This window comes from Nuphar pumila, chromosome 10 (assembly GCF_984573655.1).
Source record: "Nuphar pumila chromosome 10, dmNupPumi1.hap1.1, whole genome shotgun sequence".
In the NCBI taxonomy this organism is placed as follows: Eukaryota; Viridiplantae; Streptophyta; class Magnoliopsida; order Nymphaeales; family Nymphaeaceae; genus Nuphar; species Nuphar pumila.
In genome coordinates, this window is record NC_143258.1 from 87,945,103 (window position 1) to 87,966,643 (window position 21,541).

The window sequence follows — 21,541 nt, forward strand, 5'->3', positions numbered from 1 at the left end:
GGCCTTAAGCATGACTGGATAGCATATATCTGGGCAAGGGATATTGAAAAAATACTTCTGTCCTGCCCCAAACCAAGGTCATTGCCTGCCCTAGGCTTGTCTGAGTCACGCCGAGGCAAAAAATCAGGCCCAAGGAGGGCCATCTTGAGCAGTGTGCCCCAATCCCATTGAGCTACCCTGTCCGTTAATTACATCTACTGATACAACATGGTGTTTTTGCAAGGAAAGAACTTCATTAGATCATAGAGCAAAATGCTAAAAATATGCAGAGGGCATAATTAGAATGTGGAGCAAAGAATACAGAAAATGTATAAATGCACCATATTACTATAATATAATCTATGTAGTATGTAAATTTCCTCATGTGTGGTGGCATCAAAAGGCTGGAAGTACCCAACACTGGCATCCATTAATGCCAAGTGTCCCAGCATGAACACTCAGAAATGCCATCATCAGCATTGGCACATTGTGTATGTTGAGTTGACTGTGTTACATAGGTCAGAAGATGCAAACTAAACATGCGTGTAAATCATAGGCTGTAACATCAACAATCTTTAGCTTTCCTTTGCATCCAGAAAATCTTCACACTTTATCTTCTGAAGAGGCCTAGCAGTTTTCTATGTAGTGTAACATCTGAATGATCTGAAGTCTATATTGGTGCCCTTTGATGAGCCAGGAATAAAAGGGTCCTTATGAGGGTGAGGACCTGCTGTCAGTGCTGATTCATATTGTGCTTGTGGATGTTAAGTGGCAATGTATTGATTGTTCTGTGCTTTGCTGATTGTGTTTCTGGAGGAATTGTCAATCCAATGTCACCTTAGTTGCTGTTATCAGGGAAGTAATATCAGGAACTGTGGGGATAATCGTCATGGTACTTGAGTTGGTTTCCAAATAAGTCTTTGACTATGAAAAAATTTAAAGAGTAGTGAACCAAGTTAAGACATTCAGTCTGGACAAGGTTTGATTATGGTGTTCTTTTCCATCATGAAGATGATGAAATAAAAGTTTGACTACTGAAATAGCATATCTGAACACAAGATTGCATTCTTCAATCCCCACATTCTGCTGTACAATAGCTGGAACTGGAAGCCTGAAGCCTGTTACTATCGTCTTTGTTTAGGCGTTGAGTTCTGCTAATGTGTATTATGTGCATGAACTTGCTGAAAATAGATGGATAAATGAAGAACATCTTATCTAAGTGAAGCATATTTTTTCTTTACCCAGTCATTCCCATCCTTCATTGGTGCAATGAGACTAGAAAATTAAAGAGCCTTGCTTATGTACCTTGCACAATCATCCTTTTATGATTTGTCACAGGTATTCCAAAATCTGTCGATGTACATGCTGAATTGAGATTGCCATGTTCCTAAGTACGACAGTATTGTTCTATATGTTTCTTGAGTTGGTGCATATTTTCAGTCAAAAGACTCACAACCATTGTTGGCAACTTTTCTGGTTGTTCTTTAGTTGGCTATTCTATGTTGAACATGCATATTACTTCACTAATTTATCTATTTGTTGTAAGATGTTTCTTTCTACTACAAACATGAGCCAACTGCCTCAAGCTGTTGAAATACAAAAGCATTGTATCCTAATAGCTGCTAGCAATCCCCATGCTCTGCCAACCCCAGTTTCACTGCCACCTATTCAAGAGCTGGAGCAGAAGGAAATTGTTGAAATGAAAGTGGAAGGTTGTCTTTGTGATGCTGAGGCAGTTGCAAAATCATTTGTTCAGGTATAGTCCTTTCTTGCCAGCACCTACTGTAACTTGCTGCCATCCCTTTTTCTATTGTGTCCAGGTTTTTGTACAATCTAAATTCTATCTTTTCCATGCAGTGCCATGTTTCTTTGTCAATTATCTCACCGAAACAGCTTCCAAAACTAAAGCTAATATACAACGCGGTATGCTTTTCTTCCCCAAATTTTCTTATCTCTTTGCAGAAGCTAACACTTCTGATATAACAATTATCTGGTAGCTTTACTGTTCACAACCTTCTCCCTTTCTTATTTTGATGACCTGATTATTATATCTTATTGCATTTTTTTGGACATTATGACATCCTAGAAACTGCTAATGTGGTCATGATTCTTTGAAGCTTAACTGCCTGCTAAGTGAAACTTTACTTGTCATATACTCGAGTTTAGGAACTTGTGCACATTGCCACATTCTATTGCACCTATACCTGTATACTGTCCATGTGGTTCATTTGGGTGTACTCTAACAGATATAGTTTATGCCTTGAATTTCTCTGCATTGGATTGGTGAGATATTTAAAAACAAGATTTTCTTGATATTTTTTCATGATTTTGATTTTATGGTACTATTTGATGGTCGCACATCATTGTCCTTATAATTATGAGATTTCTAGAGATATCCCCAAATATAGGAAAAAAGTGAGAACCCATTCACATAGGTGTGGGTGCGGGTATGGCAGGTGTGACATGGCAATTTTAGACGTGCAGAACCTAGCCCTGGCTGCACCATGTCTAGGGCAAAGCTGACCCAATCCAAAGCAGACTTAGGTCTGCTGTACAAAATAGAAACAAAAAACCAAGTCAGACTTGGGTCAAAGATACCTAGAACTGCTTCACAAATTTAAGAAAAAGGCCTAAAGCTGACCTGGTTAAAGTCGACCTAGGCCTGCTTCACAAATTAAGAGAAAAAAAAGCAGGCTTGATTCAAAGCATATCGAGGTCTGCTTTACAAATTAAAAAGAAAAAGAAAAAAAAACAGGCCTGGCTGCACCAGTTCTGGGTCTGGACTCTGATTAATTGAACCCAGTCTTGGTGCAACATGGTGAGGTTCGAGCTGGCTCCCTGGACTACTTTGTAAAAGTGAAACACTTGTCACTAGGTGTTGCACTTTTTCTTTTAGAAGCCAAAAAGTACAAAAAAAAGATGTGTGATATGAGTGCATACTGTTGTACTCTACATCTCAACCAAAGATGAAGGAAGATGGACGAGAAAGAGTGGATGGCAAGACAAAAAAGAGTGTGAGAGGGTCTCAATTTATTCATCTCTGGTACAATTACTTGTTACAAAATCTGTGTATGCATATATTTGCCTGTGGTCATAGACTAATGACTTTGAAAAAAAAGGCACACATTGCACACACATATGATGCAAATTCAAAGTTATTGTAGATATATGTTTCAAAGTGTAAATGCACCTGAAATCATGAGTGACCACAAAAACATGGAAATGACAAACTACTCTCTGTTTCCGTTGAGAGCAGCTAAGCAAAACTGAATTGAATGGGTTGAAGGTCTGAAATCATTTGAGAGCCCAGGGATTTGAATGTTGAGGCTCGTTGAAGAAAAGGTCAAGCACATAGTTGAATTTGTGGATCAGGTCCACAGAAAATAGATTGACTTATTGGGCATGTGTTTTTGTATGGGCAGCTTTTCATTTGCTTGTTTATGTGGTCATTCCTAGTGTTGGGTGTGTAAGTTTTCTCCAGAATCAATGATCAGGAAACTGTAGAGAGGAAAGAGAATGGGGCTGCAACTAATCACGTTTTTCCTTATGGAAAAATCATGATCTCTTCCTTTAATTTATAAAACAAAACCTAATACATGGTACTTTACAAGTAACCCTAATAGGTTACAAGTATTTACAATTATGCCCCAATATTGGCTGGATATGTTACACAAAAGTAGTTTGGAACCAGATCCGGATCCAAACTTAAATACAAAAACAAATGTCTAACAGTCCCCCTCAAGTTGTGCATGATTTTGAATCATGGACAACAGCCTCCCTCAAGTTGTGCATGATTTTGAATCATGGACAACTTGCTCTTTAGGAACCAAAAACGACACTTTGTGAGTCGCTTAGTGAACAAATCAACCACTTGGTCTTCTGTTCTAACATAATGAGGCACAATCTCTTTTTCCTCAATCTTCTGCCTCATAAAATGCTGATTAATCTCAATGTGTTTGGTCTTGCTGTGATGAATAGGATTAAGAGATACTTGAATAGCACTTTTGTTGTCACAAAGGAGAAAGCAACTAGCAATCGGTTCCTTAAATTCTGTTAACACATGTCTAGTCCATGTTACTTTTGCCATAGCAGCAACCATCGCTATGTATTCGGCTTCCGTGCTAGATCTAGCCACTGCCTTCTGTTTTCTGCTACTCGAGGAAACAAGATTAGCACAAATGAAAACACCATATCCTGAAATAGACTTTCGATCATCAGGATCCCCGACCCAGTCCGCATCTGAATAAGCAATGATATCATGAGCAGTATTCATGGATTTGCTTTTGGTATACAAAAGTTCATCTCCAACAGTACTCTTCAAGTACCTCAGTATCCTTTTTACTGCATCCATGTGCCCTGTCCTTGGCTCATGCATGAATTGAGAAACTTGATTGACTGAATATGTGATATCGGGCCTGGTAAAGGTGAGATATTGAAGCATTCCCACTAGGCTCCGATATTTGGTGGGGTCATGATACAAGTCTTTGTCTCGCACACTTAGTTTTTGGTTAATCACACTAGGAGTAGCAAGAGGCTTGCAATCTTTCATCCCACCCCTTTCTAACAGATCCAGGGTGTATTTATGCTGAGTCAAAGTAAGTTTATTTCCTTGATTATCCACCTCTACTCCAAGAAAGTACCGAAGATTTTCAAGGTCTTTCATTTTGAACCTTTGACTCAGAAGATCTTTAGTTTCTTGAACATGGTTCTCACTGCTTCCTGTAATAATTATATCATCAACATATATCAACAAGAAGGTAGTAAACTCCTTACCTTGAATAATAAAGAGAGAATGGTCCAATTGTGATCAATAAAAAACATGTCTTTGAATTTCTAGGGAGAAGCTCTCAAACCAAGATCAAGATGCTTGTTTCAGTCCATAGAGTGCTCGATTTAATCTGCATACATACTCCTTTGAATCTCCTTCTGTATATCTTGGCGGTTGTTCTATGTATACTTCTTCCTTCAAATCCCCATGAAGAAAAACATTTTTCATATCTAGTTGACTTATTCTCCAACCATAATCTACAACCAATGAAAGAACTATGCGGATTGTGCCCATTTTCACAACTGGACTAAAAGTTTCATCATAGTCCTTTCCAAACTCTTGGGTGAATCCCTTTGCTACGAGACGAGCTTTGTATCGTTCAACACTCTCATCCACTTTGTATTTGATTTTATAAAACCATCGTGACCCAACAACATTTTTATCTGAGGGTCGAGGAACAACTGTCCATGTTTGACACTGGTAAAAGGCTTCCATCTCTTCATTCATGTCTTGAATCCATTTTTTGGAGTTAATGACTTGATGAAAATGTCTAGGCTCAGTCTCTTTCTCAATCTATGATAAAAATAACTGAAAGTCCATGGTAAAATTCTCATAACTGACCCACCTTTCAATAGTATGCTGAGCTCTTTCAGATCGTCTGATCGGAAGTGCTACTGTATTAGATACTGGAGAAGTAATGTCATTGGATGAATGAAGCGTAGGAGCTTCTTGTTCAATATCATCCGGAGTCAAGAGTGAGTCCCTTTCTCTTCTCCTATAAACTTGCCCAACAAACTTGTTAATCTCTGAAGGATGTTCTATTTCAAGTTCCTGTATGCCACTGTTTCTATCTTGACAAGATATTCCTTGAGCACAGGAGGAAGAGCACTTATTGTTTGTTTCAGGAAAAAGCTCTGCACTGAGCCATGGATAATAAAAGAGCGCACTCATATTGGTTTGGGCAGAAACATATTCTCCATCTCCAAAATCGTTTTCATCAAAAACTACATTCCTAGATATCTTGATTTGTCTGCTGTCAGGGTCATAACACCTGTACTCTTTGTGATGATCTCTTTGTGATGATCTGTATATCCGACAAATTTACACTTTGATGCCTTAGCTTGAAACTTGCTTCGCAGAGAATAGTCAATATGAACATAACACGTGCAGCCAAATTTTTTTAGTTCATCATAATCAAGATGTTTCCCAAATAGGACGAAATAAGGAGATTTATTTTCTAAAAGCTTCATGGGCAGACAATTAATAATGTGAACAACAGAGTGAAAGGCCTCTTACGACTTTCGTGCATCATGCTCATAGCGCTCTCCACAATATGACGGTGTTTCTGTTCTGCAACTCCATTCTGTTGGGGCGTATGCGGGCAAGATACTCTACGATTTATCCCACTATCTTGGAGATAATTGATAAAATCCCTGGAGGAGTATTCCCCCACCATCACATTGAAAATGTAAAATATTACAAGAAAAATGAGTTTTGACAAATGCATGGAAGCAACGAAAAATCTAGAAAACTTCCGATTTATTCTTCATGAAATATATCCAAGTGAAACAGGAGAAATTATCGATGAAGATAACATAATATTTGCTGTCAGAATTAGAGAAATTAGGGGCTGGTCCCCACACATCAGAACAAACAATTTTAAAAGGCCTTGAAGCTCTCTCATTTATTGAATGAAAAGGAAGAACATGACTCTTATACATTTGACAACTTGAATATATTTTATTAACTGAACTAGGAATCAAGCTAAATTCAGGAATAAGACCATTAGATACTAGTCGCTCAACAAAGACTCGACCACAATGACCAAGACGCGAATGCCAAAAATCAGGCTTATTACATTTATTTAAAGATTGCAAACTGAACACATGAACATTCTTTGATGACATAGACTGAAGAGATGACTTCAAGGTAGGTCGAACACAAGTAGAAGGATCCTCCTGGAAGACATACATATTTCCCCGGCGTTCCCTTTTAGCGAATGTCTCCTTCGTTTGTAGATCCTTGACATAAACAGAAGACAGTAAATTCAACGGAAGAATTGGTATGATCAACAAGCTTAGAAACGGAAACAATATTTTTCGTAATATCTGGGGCATGAAGAACATTGGAAAGATGAAGTGGAGATTTAGACAAGGGAATAGAAACATTTCCAATGTGTGTGATGGGATGCTGTGACCCATATTCAGTGACGATGTTACTTTTTCCAAAATAGGGAGTTAGCGTAGAGAATTTACCCGCATTACCTGTGACATGAGTAGCTGCCCCAGAATCAATATACCATACTCCTTTATCATCACGTTTCAATTCAAGTTCAGACAACGTTGCCAAGAGAAGCTCTTTCACATCTCCACCAAACTTTGAAGAGTTCTCCTTTCGTCCTGACGAGCTCTCACCCTTTTGGAACTTTCCTTTGTTCTGCGGATTGTGCCAACAATTGGCTTTTATGTGGCCTCGCTTGTTGCAAAGATAACATGTGGGTACGCTTTTCACATTATAAAGAGGTGAAGCATTCGGGGTAGGCAATAGCCCACAACCCTTTGGAGTACCTCGTCCTCTGCCGCCACCAAAATTATTATCACCACGTCCCTGACCAAAGGAAACACCCGTAACAAGAACCTGTCCACCAGTTTCATGTGACATTCTCTTCAAAGTCATCATATTGAAGTAATTTTGCTTGCAAGTCCTCAAATGATGGTAGATCAGGTAGGCACAACAGTGAAGTCGAGAAAACATGAAATTCCGATCCCAATCCATTCAAGGTTTGCCTGACCTTGTCTTTATCTGCCACTTCATACCCTATAACGACAAGTTGGTCACTGATAGTCTTAACCTTGTTCAAGTACTCCATGACAGACATGGAGCCCTTAGTCAGAAGTTGAAATTCACGCTGAAGGAAGGAAATTCTAGCCTCTGATATCTGAGAGTATGTCTTCACTAGTCTGTCCCACAATTCTTTTGCTGAGCATTCGTCTGGAATTCCCACCAATACTTCTTGAGAGATTGTAGAGATAATGAAGGCAACTGCAGCTTGATCACGCTTCATCTAAATCTCGTATTGGGGATTTGGAATTTGTTGTATGAAATCAGCCTCATTTTCATCCTTAGTTTCTTGTATGATAAATTCTGGAGGGACTGTGATTGATCCAGTGAGAAGTCCAGAGAGACCTTGACTTTTAATAAAGGGAAGAATTGTCTTTTCCATATCAGGAAATTCGAATCAGTAAGTTTTTCAGAAATGAGTTGACCAAGAAAATTAGATGAGAGAAATGACTGAGAAGGAGAATCCATGAATAAAAATTTTTGGTGTGTGCAATCAGTACAAAAGAGAATCTCTGGGCGTAAGAAATGTAGGTCACGATGCAATAAAATAAGACTAGTCTCCTTTTTTTTTAAAGGAGAAAGCTTGAGTACTTAACGTGAATGAGAGATCACAGGTTTGGTGTACAGATTTAGTCTGTTTCAGATCTAATCTGATTTCAAAATTTTCATACTTATGATTGCACACAGCAACGAATACAAATAAGCAGCAGGCTAAATCGAGGGTTAGGGAAGAAAAGCAAATCTAAAAAAGAATTAGACTGCAGATCTGATTTTAGCCTGTCATCAGATCAGATACACAGATCTGGGAAAAACAAAACCCGATCCGGTGAACAAACTTGATATGGAATAATTAACGTGTTCTTTCTGGAAGACACCCAAATCAGTTTAGGTCAGTTTCAGGAAATAAGATTTTCGTGAAACTGATTTGACGCAAACCCAAATCAGTTTCAGGAAACAAAGGGATCGTGAAACTGGTTTGACCCAAGCCCAACTCAGTTTCAGGAAGATAATGGTTACCGTGAAACTGGTTTGATACAGACCCAATCCAGTTTCAGAGAAATGAAGATTAGGAGATAAATTTAACGCAAATTAGAGGGGAGTAATCTGGAGAGAAAGAAATAACAGATGAAAAATAAAAGGGGATATTTGAAAAGGAAAAGACGCAGAACAGTGAACAGATAGAAAGGAGATAAGGAGGGGAATAAGATCTCTTAGGGATGTCCTGTTGGAAAAACCTTCAGCCCTCGGATCAGAAAAGCTCTGATACCATGTAAGTTTTCTCCAGAATCAATGATCAGGAAACTGTAGAGAGGAAAGAGAATGGGGCTGCAACTAATCACATTTTTCCTTATGGAAAAATCGTGATCTCTTCCTTTAATTTATAAAACAAAACCTAATACATGGTACTTTACAAGTAACCCTAATAGGTTACAAGTATTTACAAGTATGCCCCAATATTGGCTGGACATGTTACACAAAAGTAGTTTGGATCTGGATCCGGATCCAAACTTAAATACAAAAACAAATGCACGATATCTGCCCTGTCTAACAGGGTGTTGGAGTTCTCTCCACTAAATCCTTTTTACTGAGGAAAAAAAAGAAAATAGGTGGTTCTGCTTCAATGAAACTAGCCTTCATTTTTCTTTGCCTGATATGTATGTCAAAAAGAGGCATGGTTAGCTTTCTCCAGCTGTTGTGCAGTGTGGTCAAGATACTTGTTCAATTGATTTTTTTTTTGGTAGTGTTCTTTTTGTCTCCAGCAATCAGCTGGCTGGCAAGCTTGTCAATGGGCTATAGCTCTGTTTGGGACTCAAACCTTAGCCCAAGTCCAGTCAGACAGACTGGTCCATGGGCAGCTGGCAGGCCACTTGCCCTTTTATAAGGGCCAGATCACGGGCCTGAACCAAGTCTGTTATTGTTTGGGCACCCCACAGTGAGCCCAGCCTAAGCCCTATCCATGATGCAGTGTGGTCCCGACACAACAGCTGAAGCCCCATGCAAATGGGTTGGGCCATGGGCAGCCTGTAGGCAGAGATTGTTGTTGATCATTTTTTTGATTAATTGTCAGTTGTAATATGGACCTAGAACTAAGAAAACCTTGTTTGTGCAAGTTGATCATTTTACATATTTTAGGCTGGCCCATGGATGATCTGAACACAGCCCAGCCCTTATGGATATGCAACTGAAATAATTTGGATTGCTGTTGATCATTGTTCTGATTAATTGTCAGTTGTAATATGGACCTAGAACTGAGAAAACATTGTTTGTGCAAGTTGATCATTTTGCATATTTTAGGCTGGCCCCATGGATGATCTGGTGCCCAGCCCTGTTTGTTGACATGCTACTGAGATAGTTTTGGATTGCTGTGAATCATTATCTGGCATATTGTTGGTTGTTTCACTATGGACCTAAAACTGAGTCTTGTTTGGATCTGTTTTTATTTATTGTTTACATGCATAAATTAAATCACATTTTATAAAGAAAAATGTTGCCTTTATTTTTAATCAGGTGAATGTTTGAATTAACAATTATTTAAACTAAACTGAAAAGAAAAAGAGGCAAATGAGTAGTGATCATGGTGTTGGAGACGATAGTTTTGGTGATGATGTTGATGGTGGTGGTGCTAATGATAGTGATAGTGATGGTGGTGGTGGTGATAAAGGTCATAGTGGTGGTGGTGATGGCGGTGATAGTGATGATGGTAGTGGTGGTAGTAATAGTGGTGATGGTGGTGGGAAGGAAGAAAATAAGTAGTAGAAGATCCAAACACCAAAACTTGCTATTTGAAATAAGTATAAATGACATGGAGCAACTTATAAAGGGATCAAACAGGGGCTGAGTGAATTTTTTTTAAGCAATTGTTCATTTTAAATATCTAAATAGCACTATGGGGCTACCTAATCTATACTGTTGTATTAAGGTTTCTGGTGAGAATTGTCTTGTTATGATGATTCTTATCTATTTCATGATAGCAGCGAGGTGATTACTGTAGACTATTGGTTCCCTTTGCCTTTGATGCTTCGAATTTTTGAATTCTATGCTGTCTTCTGCTCATTCAGGCACATGGAATCTGACATCTGTTTTCATGTTTATGTTCTCCACTTAACTAGGTTCTTTTGTTACAGGCCAAGAGAAGCTCTAGAGTTGCTGACACGGCTGTAGAAAATTCAAAAAATCCACAATTTCTTGTTCTTTTGTCTGATAATTTTATGGAGTCTTGTGCTGCCTTAAGCCGGTCTGGAGTAACTGGCTTGACTGGTAACCAAAATCAGCCAAAGTTTGATTCTACCACTATTTCTACAACTATGATTCCAGGGCCTCCAACAACAACCATTTCGTCAGGTTTTTTGAGTTTCAAACTTCTATTAGTGCTTATAAGACTGCTGAACTTTTCTCTTTTTTTGATAGAATGCCTATGAAAAACCTTTGGACTGAATGATGAATTAAAATTCCATGTGTTGCTAAAAGTGTAGCATGACTACTGTTTGTGTACCGTACTCTCACTTATTAGATTAAGGATGCATTTTAGCAATAGCAGCATTGGGCATGTAATAGAAAGATCTTCCATTGTAGAAAGTGATGGTGGAAACTCTAGTTAGACATTGTTAGCAGCGCTTTGAACTCCAAGTGGTGATGGAAACTCTGTCAAGGATATAATGATTCATGGATCACTATGTTTCTTAGAAATTTATTGTGGTGTTGGACCAAAGTTGCTATTTATCAGCAAGAGGTCTAGTCTCTAGAAGGTGAAGGTTTTGATCTCAGGCTCATTGTTTTTCTCTCACTTAGGAATCAGATGGGATGTGTAAGATCTTCTTTTGGAAGAAACCATAGCTGCTCGAAAGACCCTTTTTGACAAATCGGGTTGTGCTTTGTGGCTCTTGTCTGAGGGATCCTTGCTCAAGATCAAGGACTATACATCACAGGAAGACATATACATCACAGGAAGACATATCATCACCTCAAGGATGGGTGGTTATGGTTTGAGTGGAGCTTATGGGGCATCTCAAGATTCTCAACTCATGCAACATCAACCTATCTACGGAAGATATAAACATGTTTAGAAAAGGTTTAGGGAGGGAATATTTTCAGCTAAATCCTACTATTTTGGGGACCAACCTTCAGTGGCCCTCCATCCTATAAAAAGTATTGTGGGATTTGGACCATCCTCATGGACAGTTTTTTGGCTTGCTTACTTAGACTCATAAACCCCTCAGTTCTGAAAATCTCCAAATATTAGGGTTTCTCTTTCCAACCAATGTGTCCCCTATAGAGACTGGGCCTCATGTATTGTGACCTTTTTGTAAAGCTACTCAAGTTAGCTTTGCCAGAAGAGGTTATCGGCCCCTAGGAAGAAAGAAAAAAGAGCTGGTTCACTGTATGGAGAAGGTGGCTTCTAATATCTTAATGAGATGTTTGAAGGGAACAAAACTCCCTCTTCTTTGAAGGATCTCTGTCACACCTCTGGGCCTTATACAATAGGATCCTTGGGGAGATTTGCACTTTGACTAACATTAATTGACCAGATGCTGAACTATATAAGATTCTGTTGGCCTGAGACAGGCTTTTGTCCACACTCTCCCCTCCCTTTGAGTTATCAATGCTCTGTTTATTTTGTCTTTCAATGCCTGTATCTATTTGTTTTCTCTCTTGGTAATGTTACATGATTCCTTGTCATTTCTGTTTTTAATAAAGTTTTATTTCTGACCTTTAAAAAATAGTATTACCGACATAGGAAAATAGATCCAAGCACAGCATTTAGATGTGCATAGGGCTGTTAGTGGATTGTTACTCAGGCTAAGGCCACTTAAGTTTGGACCCAATCAGAATTCTGAGGCTCTTACAACATGTTCTGTCTGCTTTGGCCTGGCTTATTTAAGTCGGGTCAAATTCCAAGTCTGTGCCTAGATGCGTAAGAGCCATATCTAGGCTAATCAAGTAGAGCACCTTTCTTCTAAAAATATACACAAACAAACTGGATTTGGCATCTAACAGACAAACCAGGTTTTTGTCCCTTTCTGGACTTGTCCTTATGTTCCCATGCCCAATTGTTATCAGGTAAATGGCCAACCTAATTACCTTACTGGACCTGTTCTCTTGTGTAGAACTCCTATTGTTGTCATGTTTGGTATTGGGTTGGATTGATTTATAACCCTACACGTACCTGCTTGCTAAGAACACATGCACACACACACACACACACACACATATTTAAAGGGTAAATATTTGGTACTAATGAAGGTGTAAAACAATCTAGTAGAAATCACTTTCTTTTCATATTTTTGAGATTTTTTGGAAGATTGAACCCTAGAGATGTGATCTACATGGTTTGTTTTGTAAGCAATGAGCTTTGAATCATGTGATTGTGATATGTAAGGAGGTTTTTTAATGGCTTCAAAGATAACAACCCATAATGTCAAAAAGCTTCACAACGTAAAAATCATGTTATTATGTCAGAAAAACACGATCCAATGTCTGATCCTTAGAAAACAAATCATTGCTGAATACATCTGTGTGGTCAGATTGATTCGATACAGTCTGCAATTATGATTTCCATCTCAATAGCTTTGTAACTTCATTAGTACCAAATATTTACCATATTTAAAGGTATAGACACCTGGTTCCTAGCACCTAGTTCCATAAATCTAATGGAAACCACCACTTTCCCTTTGACCTTTCCAAAGGAATTTTACAAAAGCCTTCCCTGTCTCCTTTTGATATTGTTCAGAATTTAAAGAGAAAACTGAGGTCTCAGAACATGCTAGAGAGAGCGTGTTTAAAGAGTATGGCCCTGACACCAAAAGATACTATGCATATTGCATATCATGATTTAGTTTTGTTTCTTTCAAATAAATTTAAATATTTATAGAAAATATTTCCATATGAGGACTTATGTTGTTCGTCACAGTTTATCATAAAAAAGAGTTTCTTCTTGCTAAATCATCTATAGGTTGTCGTTAAGAACTTCAAACTTATGTATTGTGAGGTAAGTCTAATACTGAGTTGTTCTTTTTGTATTGGAAGGTCTGTCTGCTATTGGCATTTCATTCTCTGCTGCCATTCTTTTCCATGCTTGCTAGGTCAAAGTAGAATGCAATATGTGCACCATTTCTATCCTTCTTTGTGTGCATAATTCTTCTTCTTAGTTATAAATATATGCCTATTTATTCGACGTGACATGAATTACATTGAATGCCAGCCAATGGACCAGTGATGAATCGACAACCTCTGTCAACTGGGGCTATTCCTCTGTCAACTGTAAAAATTGTAAGTTTCATGTGTCGTTTCCCTTTACCATGCTTGGCAGCTTGGGAATACTGGATTTAGAAAGCTATTTTGATTGACCTTTTAGCATGAAGATAGGGGTGCTTACTGTGGTTATTGTCTGATTACTTATCCAGCCATTTTTTAACTGATAATCATTTTCAGGAGCCAAATACCTCATCATCTATGGTACCTGGAGCTATGTTTCCACATCCAACAACAGCCATTTCCCATTCTGCCTCTCAGGCTGTTTCTAGCATGCAGACATCATCACCAGCTATGACCTCCCAAGAGCCAATTACAAGTGCTGATAATGCACAAGAATTCAAGCCTATAGTGAATGTCACATCTCAGCCTCTACGTTCTGTGGGTCCAGCTGCCGCAAACGTGAATATTCTTAACAATCTTTCTCAAGCTCACAAGGTTATGAGTTCAGCCTCTCTGACGGGGGCAAGTTCGTTGGGGCTTCCAACAGTTGGTGGAACATTGATGGCAATGCATATGTCAAGTATGTTGTCTAGCGGGATGTCATCAGCTCCATCAGCTCCTGCACAAAATGTATTTCCAACTGGGCAGTCTAGCATGGCATCAATGGCTGGGCCCACAACACTGGGTGGAACTGCACAGGTTGCACAAAATTCACCACTTAGTTCATTAACATCTACACCTTCCACTCTAACAGGAAACACAAGCATTGGATCTCCTCCATTAACAAATATCCAAGGAGTTGTTGGTATGAACCAATCTGTTACTGGTGTTAGCCATGGGAATCTGTCTTCAGGAACTCAGATTAGTCAAAGTGGAATTGGAATGGGACAAAACGTTATGAATGGTGTTGGGCCTACAAGTTTACCTCCTAGTGCAGGGACAATGATTCCTACACCTGGTTTGTCTCAAACAGTTCAAACAGGGCTGCATCCTCTTGGTGTGAACAGCGGCTCATCTCTGAATATGCCATTGTCCCAATCTTCAGCAGTGATGCAACCACAACAAAGTAAATATGTTAAAATCTGGGAGGTAAACTGGTTAATTGCATATCTTTTTTTCTTGAAGCACTCTGTGATCTGCACATACATGTTGATGCTTAAATTAGTTGCTCTGCTTCAGCATATTTTCTTCTGAAGATCAATACCAAATGAATATTATCTGTTTCTACATGCTTTGACAAGTCTAGTACCATGGTTGAGTTTGCAAATATGTTAAAAACAAGAACATGCCATTACTCTGAAGTTTCTATTGGATTTCAGTGTCAAACTAAAAACTGATTTATGCTGCTATATTTAAGCAGTTTTGGGAAAGCTATTTTTTGCTCATGGACTTCCCTCTTTCCCTCTTCATGCAGGGATCATTATCTGGTCAGAGGCAGGGGCAGCCTGTATTTATATGTAAACTTGAGGTTTGTAATAGTTCATCCATGAATGTATACCTCTTCATTTCTCAAATTTCTAGTTTCTGATTTATTATGACAGGATGTAGCAACTGGATTACTTGGTACCATTGTTGATTGGAAACTGCTAATAAGATTTTTTTGTTGTGAAAGCACCCTTTCAATACCTTTTTTACAATTAAAAAAAAAGACTTTATTCAAGGAATGAACTTGTAGAGCTTTTGTGCAATGTCTACTCAAGAAAGTGTAAGGTGTCCAGAGTGCTGTATGTATGCAGCACTTCTGTTATTGGTAGTTTTCTACCCACAAGCTATCAACTTAGCTTTATGAAGGAAAGAATAAAAAAGGAATGAAGCCATGTATAAGTGTCTTGATAGAAATAATGAGAACATCATCTCTTGACTTGCTAAAGAAAGGACACAAAAATTAATAAAATCAGAATAGTCTCCTCGTAGACAGCTAAGATTTACAAGAGGCTTCATGGCTAGAATCTTCCCAAAAAGTGGTGCATCATCCGGAGGCACTCCAGATTCTTGGACAACATTACCTCAAGCTGTTTTTTTGCATTTCATCCTTTAAAGAGAATAGTCTGCTTTAATGATAGAATGTTCTTTTAAGCAACAACTCCAACTACTGAAGTCAGTGCATGATGTCAGTAGATGAAGAGATTCTTGAAACAAATAATACATAAGCGAAGATAAAAAGGACCCTGTTCGATGATACTGATAATTCATGGAACAGAACCAAAGAGCAATAGAATGCTACATGCTTTTGTACAATGTTATGAAATAAATCTGAAATATTTGCACATTGGAATTCTCTGATGATATTGGGATATTGGTTTGAGGCTTGATCTGTATACGCTTGCATCAATTAGCAGTAAAATTTTGGAGGTAGTATCATTTAATACAGATATATGGATATGGGTAAAAGCCTGAACTTCCACTTATCCATGTAGCTAACAGTTTATTTTATGTTCTTATTCTCACAACTCACCAGATATGGATGCCAATTTTCTTTATTATTTTGGATCTTATCTGCTGAGAGAGTGCATGTCCATGATATTGTCTCCTTATTTTCAGATGTATTTGTTCATTTCTTCTGTCTGTGATGGAAAATCTTGATATTCCTTTCCCTATCCATTCAGGTTATTACTATTCTAAGGGCATTGCAGAAGTGCTGTTCAATTGCAGTCCTTGTGCCATATTTATATCAGTGTTCCCATTTTGGACCTACCTTCCTTGGTGCTTGTCTTTGTGAAGCTCTTTACTTTCTTCTGGGGCTTCATTTTGTGAAAATAGCTTGAAGTCCATGTAAATATAGTTTTTAGTTCATGTGTTTCTCTTTTTCTTGCTGAAAAGTGTATTTTTTGTGGAACAAAGTCTTCCCAACTTTCATGATTTCTCAATGTTGATGCTCATCAACTGGTTATGAGCTTAAGTTGTTTTCCTCTAATGTTTGCTGAGCTGTTGACTTTTAGTTCTGCTACTAATCATGACACTTTTTAGTCCGTCTTAAGGCGTGTACTTTGTGGCTTTAGGTAACCTGGTCTGTCTTTTGCTTAGGCATATATAGACATCCAAGGTTGTTGCTTTATCTAAATGTTGGCTTGTCTGTATGTTACATGTGGAGAATGCATTTGCTTGTTATAACTTGGATAAATTATTTATAGATTTTTTCTTTATTTTTTTATTTTTTAATTTATGAGGGAGATATGTGATCCGAATTTGAAACCTGGCATATTGTAAGTTGTTTGGCTTTGTTGTGCTATGTCCCAGTTTGTCTTGCAGGCATGTCATATTAGTGTAAAATGGATGTTATCATTGTTATATTTTGATAGTTTACAACTTTTATTTTTTCTTGGTATTCTTTGTTTGTTTTCTAAGTTGAAACATTATAGACATAGTCACAAATATCATTCTTGGGAATTCTCGGCAAGAGAAAATCTCGGTAGATTTTGGATGCAGTTGTTTTTCTCAGAAAAATCTTGGGAAATTTTCAGCAAATTTAGAGAAAGAAATCTGTAAAATATGTCAAAATATAAAAAATGAAAACAAATACAACCATAAGCACGTTGAGATATATTTTTTATGGTTCATTAGCAACTAATCTGAAAAATCTTAGCCATCAGAATACATGATAACATCAACACAGTGTTGATTAAAAATCAAAATAAACACATTGAGAAAATGTGTAATATCAACCAATTTGCTAATATACTAAAAAAGTAAACAAAAAAGATGCAATTAGCAAACTAGTAAGATAATAATTAATTGATCAAGGATTTTCAGGCTACTTATAGTTATAACTATGTATGATTATATAGAAACTTTTTTTTCCTGAGAAAAATTAAGGAAGAGGGGTCACTGGATGGTATAAGGTGACCTGTCTCTCCTTTTGTGTTATGAGATATAGTGAATGGGATGGCTGCGTCGTCTCCTCTTTTTCCTCTTTTTTTTTCTGAGAGAGCGATCCGTTACTGAAGGGTGACCCTTCCCCTTTCATTTTCTAAAGGCAGGATGACAGGTCATTGGATAGTGACCTCATTCCTCCTGTCTTTCTCTAGAGAAGCAGGAGGTGACAATTAGAAGTTCCTCACTCCCCAGTGCTCTCAAAACTCAGGAAAAAGAGAGAGCTTTGGCGGCCCAAAGCGGTGGGCCAGTGATTGCAGGAGTTGCAAAGGAGCTTGAAGGTGATGGGAGCAGACCCTTAACCCTTCAAACTTCAATCGTCCTTCAAAAGAAGCAGGAGCATGCCTAAGATGATGGGAGCTCAAGGGGTTTTCATTTTTTTTTTGCTTTAGAAAGAAAATGAAGTAACGAACAACTCTATACTCTATAGGCCCATACTTCATTTCATTTGGAATGGGTTTTGGGAATAAACCCATATTGATCAGCCGTGGAGGATGGCCCTACCTCCACGCCTATAAAAACCCCCAAATACTCTTCACTCTAAAAAGCCCAATGGTAGGTAGCTAATAAAGGCGATCGTAGAATGCCATTGCGGTTGAAGGGAAAGTTTTATAGGACGACTATTAGGCCCACTTTACTATATGGTACAGAATGTTGGGCTGCCAAGAGACATCATATTCAAAAAATGAGTGTAGCTGAGATGTGTATGCTGAGATGGATGTGTGGAAATACAATAAAAGATAAGATTCGGAACGAGGAGATACGAAAGAAGGTAGGCATTGCACCCATTGAAAATAAGATGAGAGAGAATCGTTTACGGTGGTTTGGACATGTTCGGCGAAGGCCTAATGATGATCCAGTTAGAAGGATGGAGAAATGGGAAAATATATTAGTTAAAAGAGGTCGGGGTAGGCCTAAGAAGACATGGATGGAGGTGATAGAAAAGGATATAAATGCTTTGAACCTCACCGAGGACATGACATTGGATAAAAATGATTGGAGGAGAAGGATTCATGTGGAAGACCCAGAATGATTTTCTTTTTTTGTTCATATCGCCGACCTCAATTGTTTTGGGATGAAGGCGTAGTTGTTGTTGTTGTTGTTGTTGCAGGTAGCTAATAAAGGCCCTTGAAAAACATTTTGGGATTTTAGAAATTTGAAATTTCTAGGCGTTTTAATCGTGTTCTATTGAAAGATTCACGAACAAAACACAAGAATTTAAATCCAGGTGCTTTTTTGAGAAATTCGTGTTTTAAACGTGAAAAGTTCTATGATATAAAATTCATATTTTTTTGCCAGAATTTGAAATTATCACCGAGATTTGTGGCTATGATTATAGATGCATAACTTCTCTTAGTGATTGCCTTTCAATGGAGATAATTGTCATACTAAGATCCACCATGTGTGTAAGTGTTTGCTAGGTGCTCGAATCTTGCACATGGTCATTAAGGTTGTTTAGATAACTTGTATTCTTTCTATATTTTGAACATACATCAGATTTTATGAATTGGAGATAGATGAAGTCTGTATTACTTCCAGATACACCTCCTTCCTACATATTATACTTAACCTTTTGATCACATCATTGTAATAATGTAATGTGGACAAATTTAACAGTGTACTAACTACTAAACACTAGCACCATATTGCCTTTCTTAATGGTATTCTGTCTGGTCATTGCTTATATATTCATAATTATTTGGCAACCTTAATAGAGAACAGCTTTCATGTGATCTTGGTCATGATTGTTACTTTGAGATACTTGTTAAGTTGAACCTAATGGTTCATATTCAGCAGTACAAGAGACATACATTTTTGCATGAGTGTAACTTTAAATGCTAGATGTAGCTTTTCTGATCAACAGCAATTGGAATCTTAAACCTTATATTTTATGTTTGACAGGGATACAGGCATATCAATTCATCGGAAACGTAAGTTTGATATGAAACATTTTACTTTATTGTTATTTTTTTGACAAAGTGCGTCTAGTAGCTCTATTTAAACCTGATGTCTCATCTTTGGGCATGTATATTTATAATGTAACACTGCATAGCACTGGTTCCATTACTCATTTCTTTGCTAAACTCAACATTCTAAGTTTTCAAAGCCTTGGTTCTTACCATAGGTGTTCTCGGATTTGGGACCATATAATGTTACCTGGTTAATGCTATACCTCTGAAAACAAAGGCATAGAAGAGCATCTTTTATCAGAAAAAAACTCATGTAGAATAAATCTCTGTTTACACACCCAAAAAAAAGAAAGGCATAGTTCTGCTAGTCCTAAAACTTCTCTATACCTATTTCGTATGAACTAGACCTAGTGATCTTTTAATAATAAAGGCAATAAAAGACATAAAAGCTCTGTTGACAGTCAATGCTTTTGGTTTGGGATAAAAACAAAAGCAAGCTTAAATTGAAAACAGATGTTTCCCATAACATTCACATGGAAGTTATCCACTTAAAAGTTTTTGAATTTGACTTCTAAAGAAAAACTTTAGGCCACTTTAGAAGGTTTTGAATATGTCAAGACTCCCTCTGAATCAACCTCAAAGCAATTTGGACAAGTTCTTTAAAACTATTTGGAGATCATAGAAGTTGGAACACTAGTCCGATAGCTCAACATGGTTAAAAACTCAAAACAATTTCTGTAGTTCTACACAAGTTTGAGACAAAAGCAAAGTCATATCATTAATGTGAAAAGCGTGAAAGCCCGATTTAGCGAACTTATCAAGCTGTATTAATTTGTTCTTTGTGTTAATAGCATCTTTGTCTGTGCCTTGGCATTTTTATATTCTAAGGCTGTGTTCTTTTCCAAGTCCCATTATCTTTTGGCTGTTGTACTGAGTTTGATGAGTAATGAACTGCTGTTAATTGTTGCAAGCCTTCATGGACTTCAATTATTTTTGCTATAATAATGCATCAGCATGAGATTCTTTGTGGACTTAATAGGCTGTTAATCTATTTCTACTGAAAGTTTGTATTTCTGGTTTCAGACTTAGATTTTGAAATAGTTTATCATCTTCTGCAAAGTTCTAGTCAGATAGATCCTCTGTTATATGATGTCTGTAATACAAAATCTCGCTGTGCTTTTCCTATGTGGTGTTCTTTCTTATATGCAGTAATGACAGGTTAATTCATCCTTTGAACAATGGATTGTTGTTATCTCAGGTTAGCTGCAGACTGGAAACCAACAATGCAAATAGTGCGCCTCATATCTTCGGATTATATGAATAACAAGTACTCATCTGATTTCCCTTGTTTCCAAGTTAATGCATGAAGATCCATATGGTCTTCCTACATGTTTATCATACAGAAGCCGTTGATCTCTTTCTCTCATTTGATGATTGATGATGTCAGGCAGTATCTTGGGAAGTGTGATTACTTAGTTTTCCGAGTACTTAATCAGCATGGATTTCTGGCTCAACTACAAGAGAAAAAACTTGTAAGTACTGAAACAGTTCCACTTTCAGTTGCAATGAGAATAGTAGCAATTAGTGAAGATCTGAATTAAAACAGGATGTGAAAATAAGAATTTGGAGAAGAAATGTTGGAACAGGAATTGAATCTACTTGATTTCTGTGTAGCATGACTCTACACAGGGTAGGCAGCCATGGAACTACCTTTTGATGTTCCATACTACTGCAAGAATTCAATATTACAATGACTAGAACAATCATAAATGCATGATACCAACACCAACCAGCATATGTTTTATGATCAAGTGAGTTGTGGCTAAAGATTCTTTTACTTAATTGGGATGTACTGCTTTTTGGAATGGAAAAGGTGTATTGCTCTATTCTTTCCTATGTCACAGGGACATGCCATTTTGGTGGCATGTTCAGTTATTTTTAATATGTTTGAATAAAGATACAGTTTTATATATTAAACATC

General features: G+C 37.6%; 1 protein-coding gene across 1 annotated transcript in view; it reads left to right on the top strand.

The window, feature by feature from the left end:
• The window catches only part of PFT1 (phytochrome and flowering time regulatory protein (PFT1)), a 36,105-nt gene that overhangs the window by 4,904 nt on the left and 9,660 nt on the right, over positions 1-21,541 (top strand). Inside the window, exons 5-13 of the mRNA XM_090019216.1 lie at positions 1,526-1,735; positions 1,837-1,902; positions 10,714-10,930; positions 13,788-13,855; positions 14,018-14,869; positions 15,195-15,248; positions 19,553-19,581; positions 20,819-20,887; positions 21,008-21,092. Of these exons, the coding sequence (XP_089875342.1) occupies positions 1,526-1,735; positions 1,837-1,902; positions 10,714-10,930; positions 13,788-13,855; positions 14,018-14,869; positions 15,195-15,248; positions 19,553-19,581; positions 20,819-20,887; positions 21,008-21,092 (1,650 nt within the window). The remainder of the gene's footprint in view (positions 1-1,525; positions 1,736-1,836; positions 1,903-10,713; positions 10,931-13,787; positions 13,856-14,017; positions 14,870-15,194; positions 15,249-19,552; positions 19,582-20,818; positions 20,888-21,007; positions 21,093-21,541) is intronic.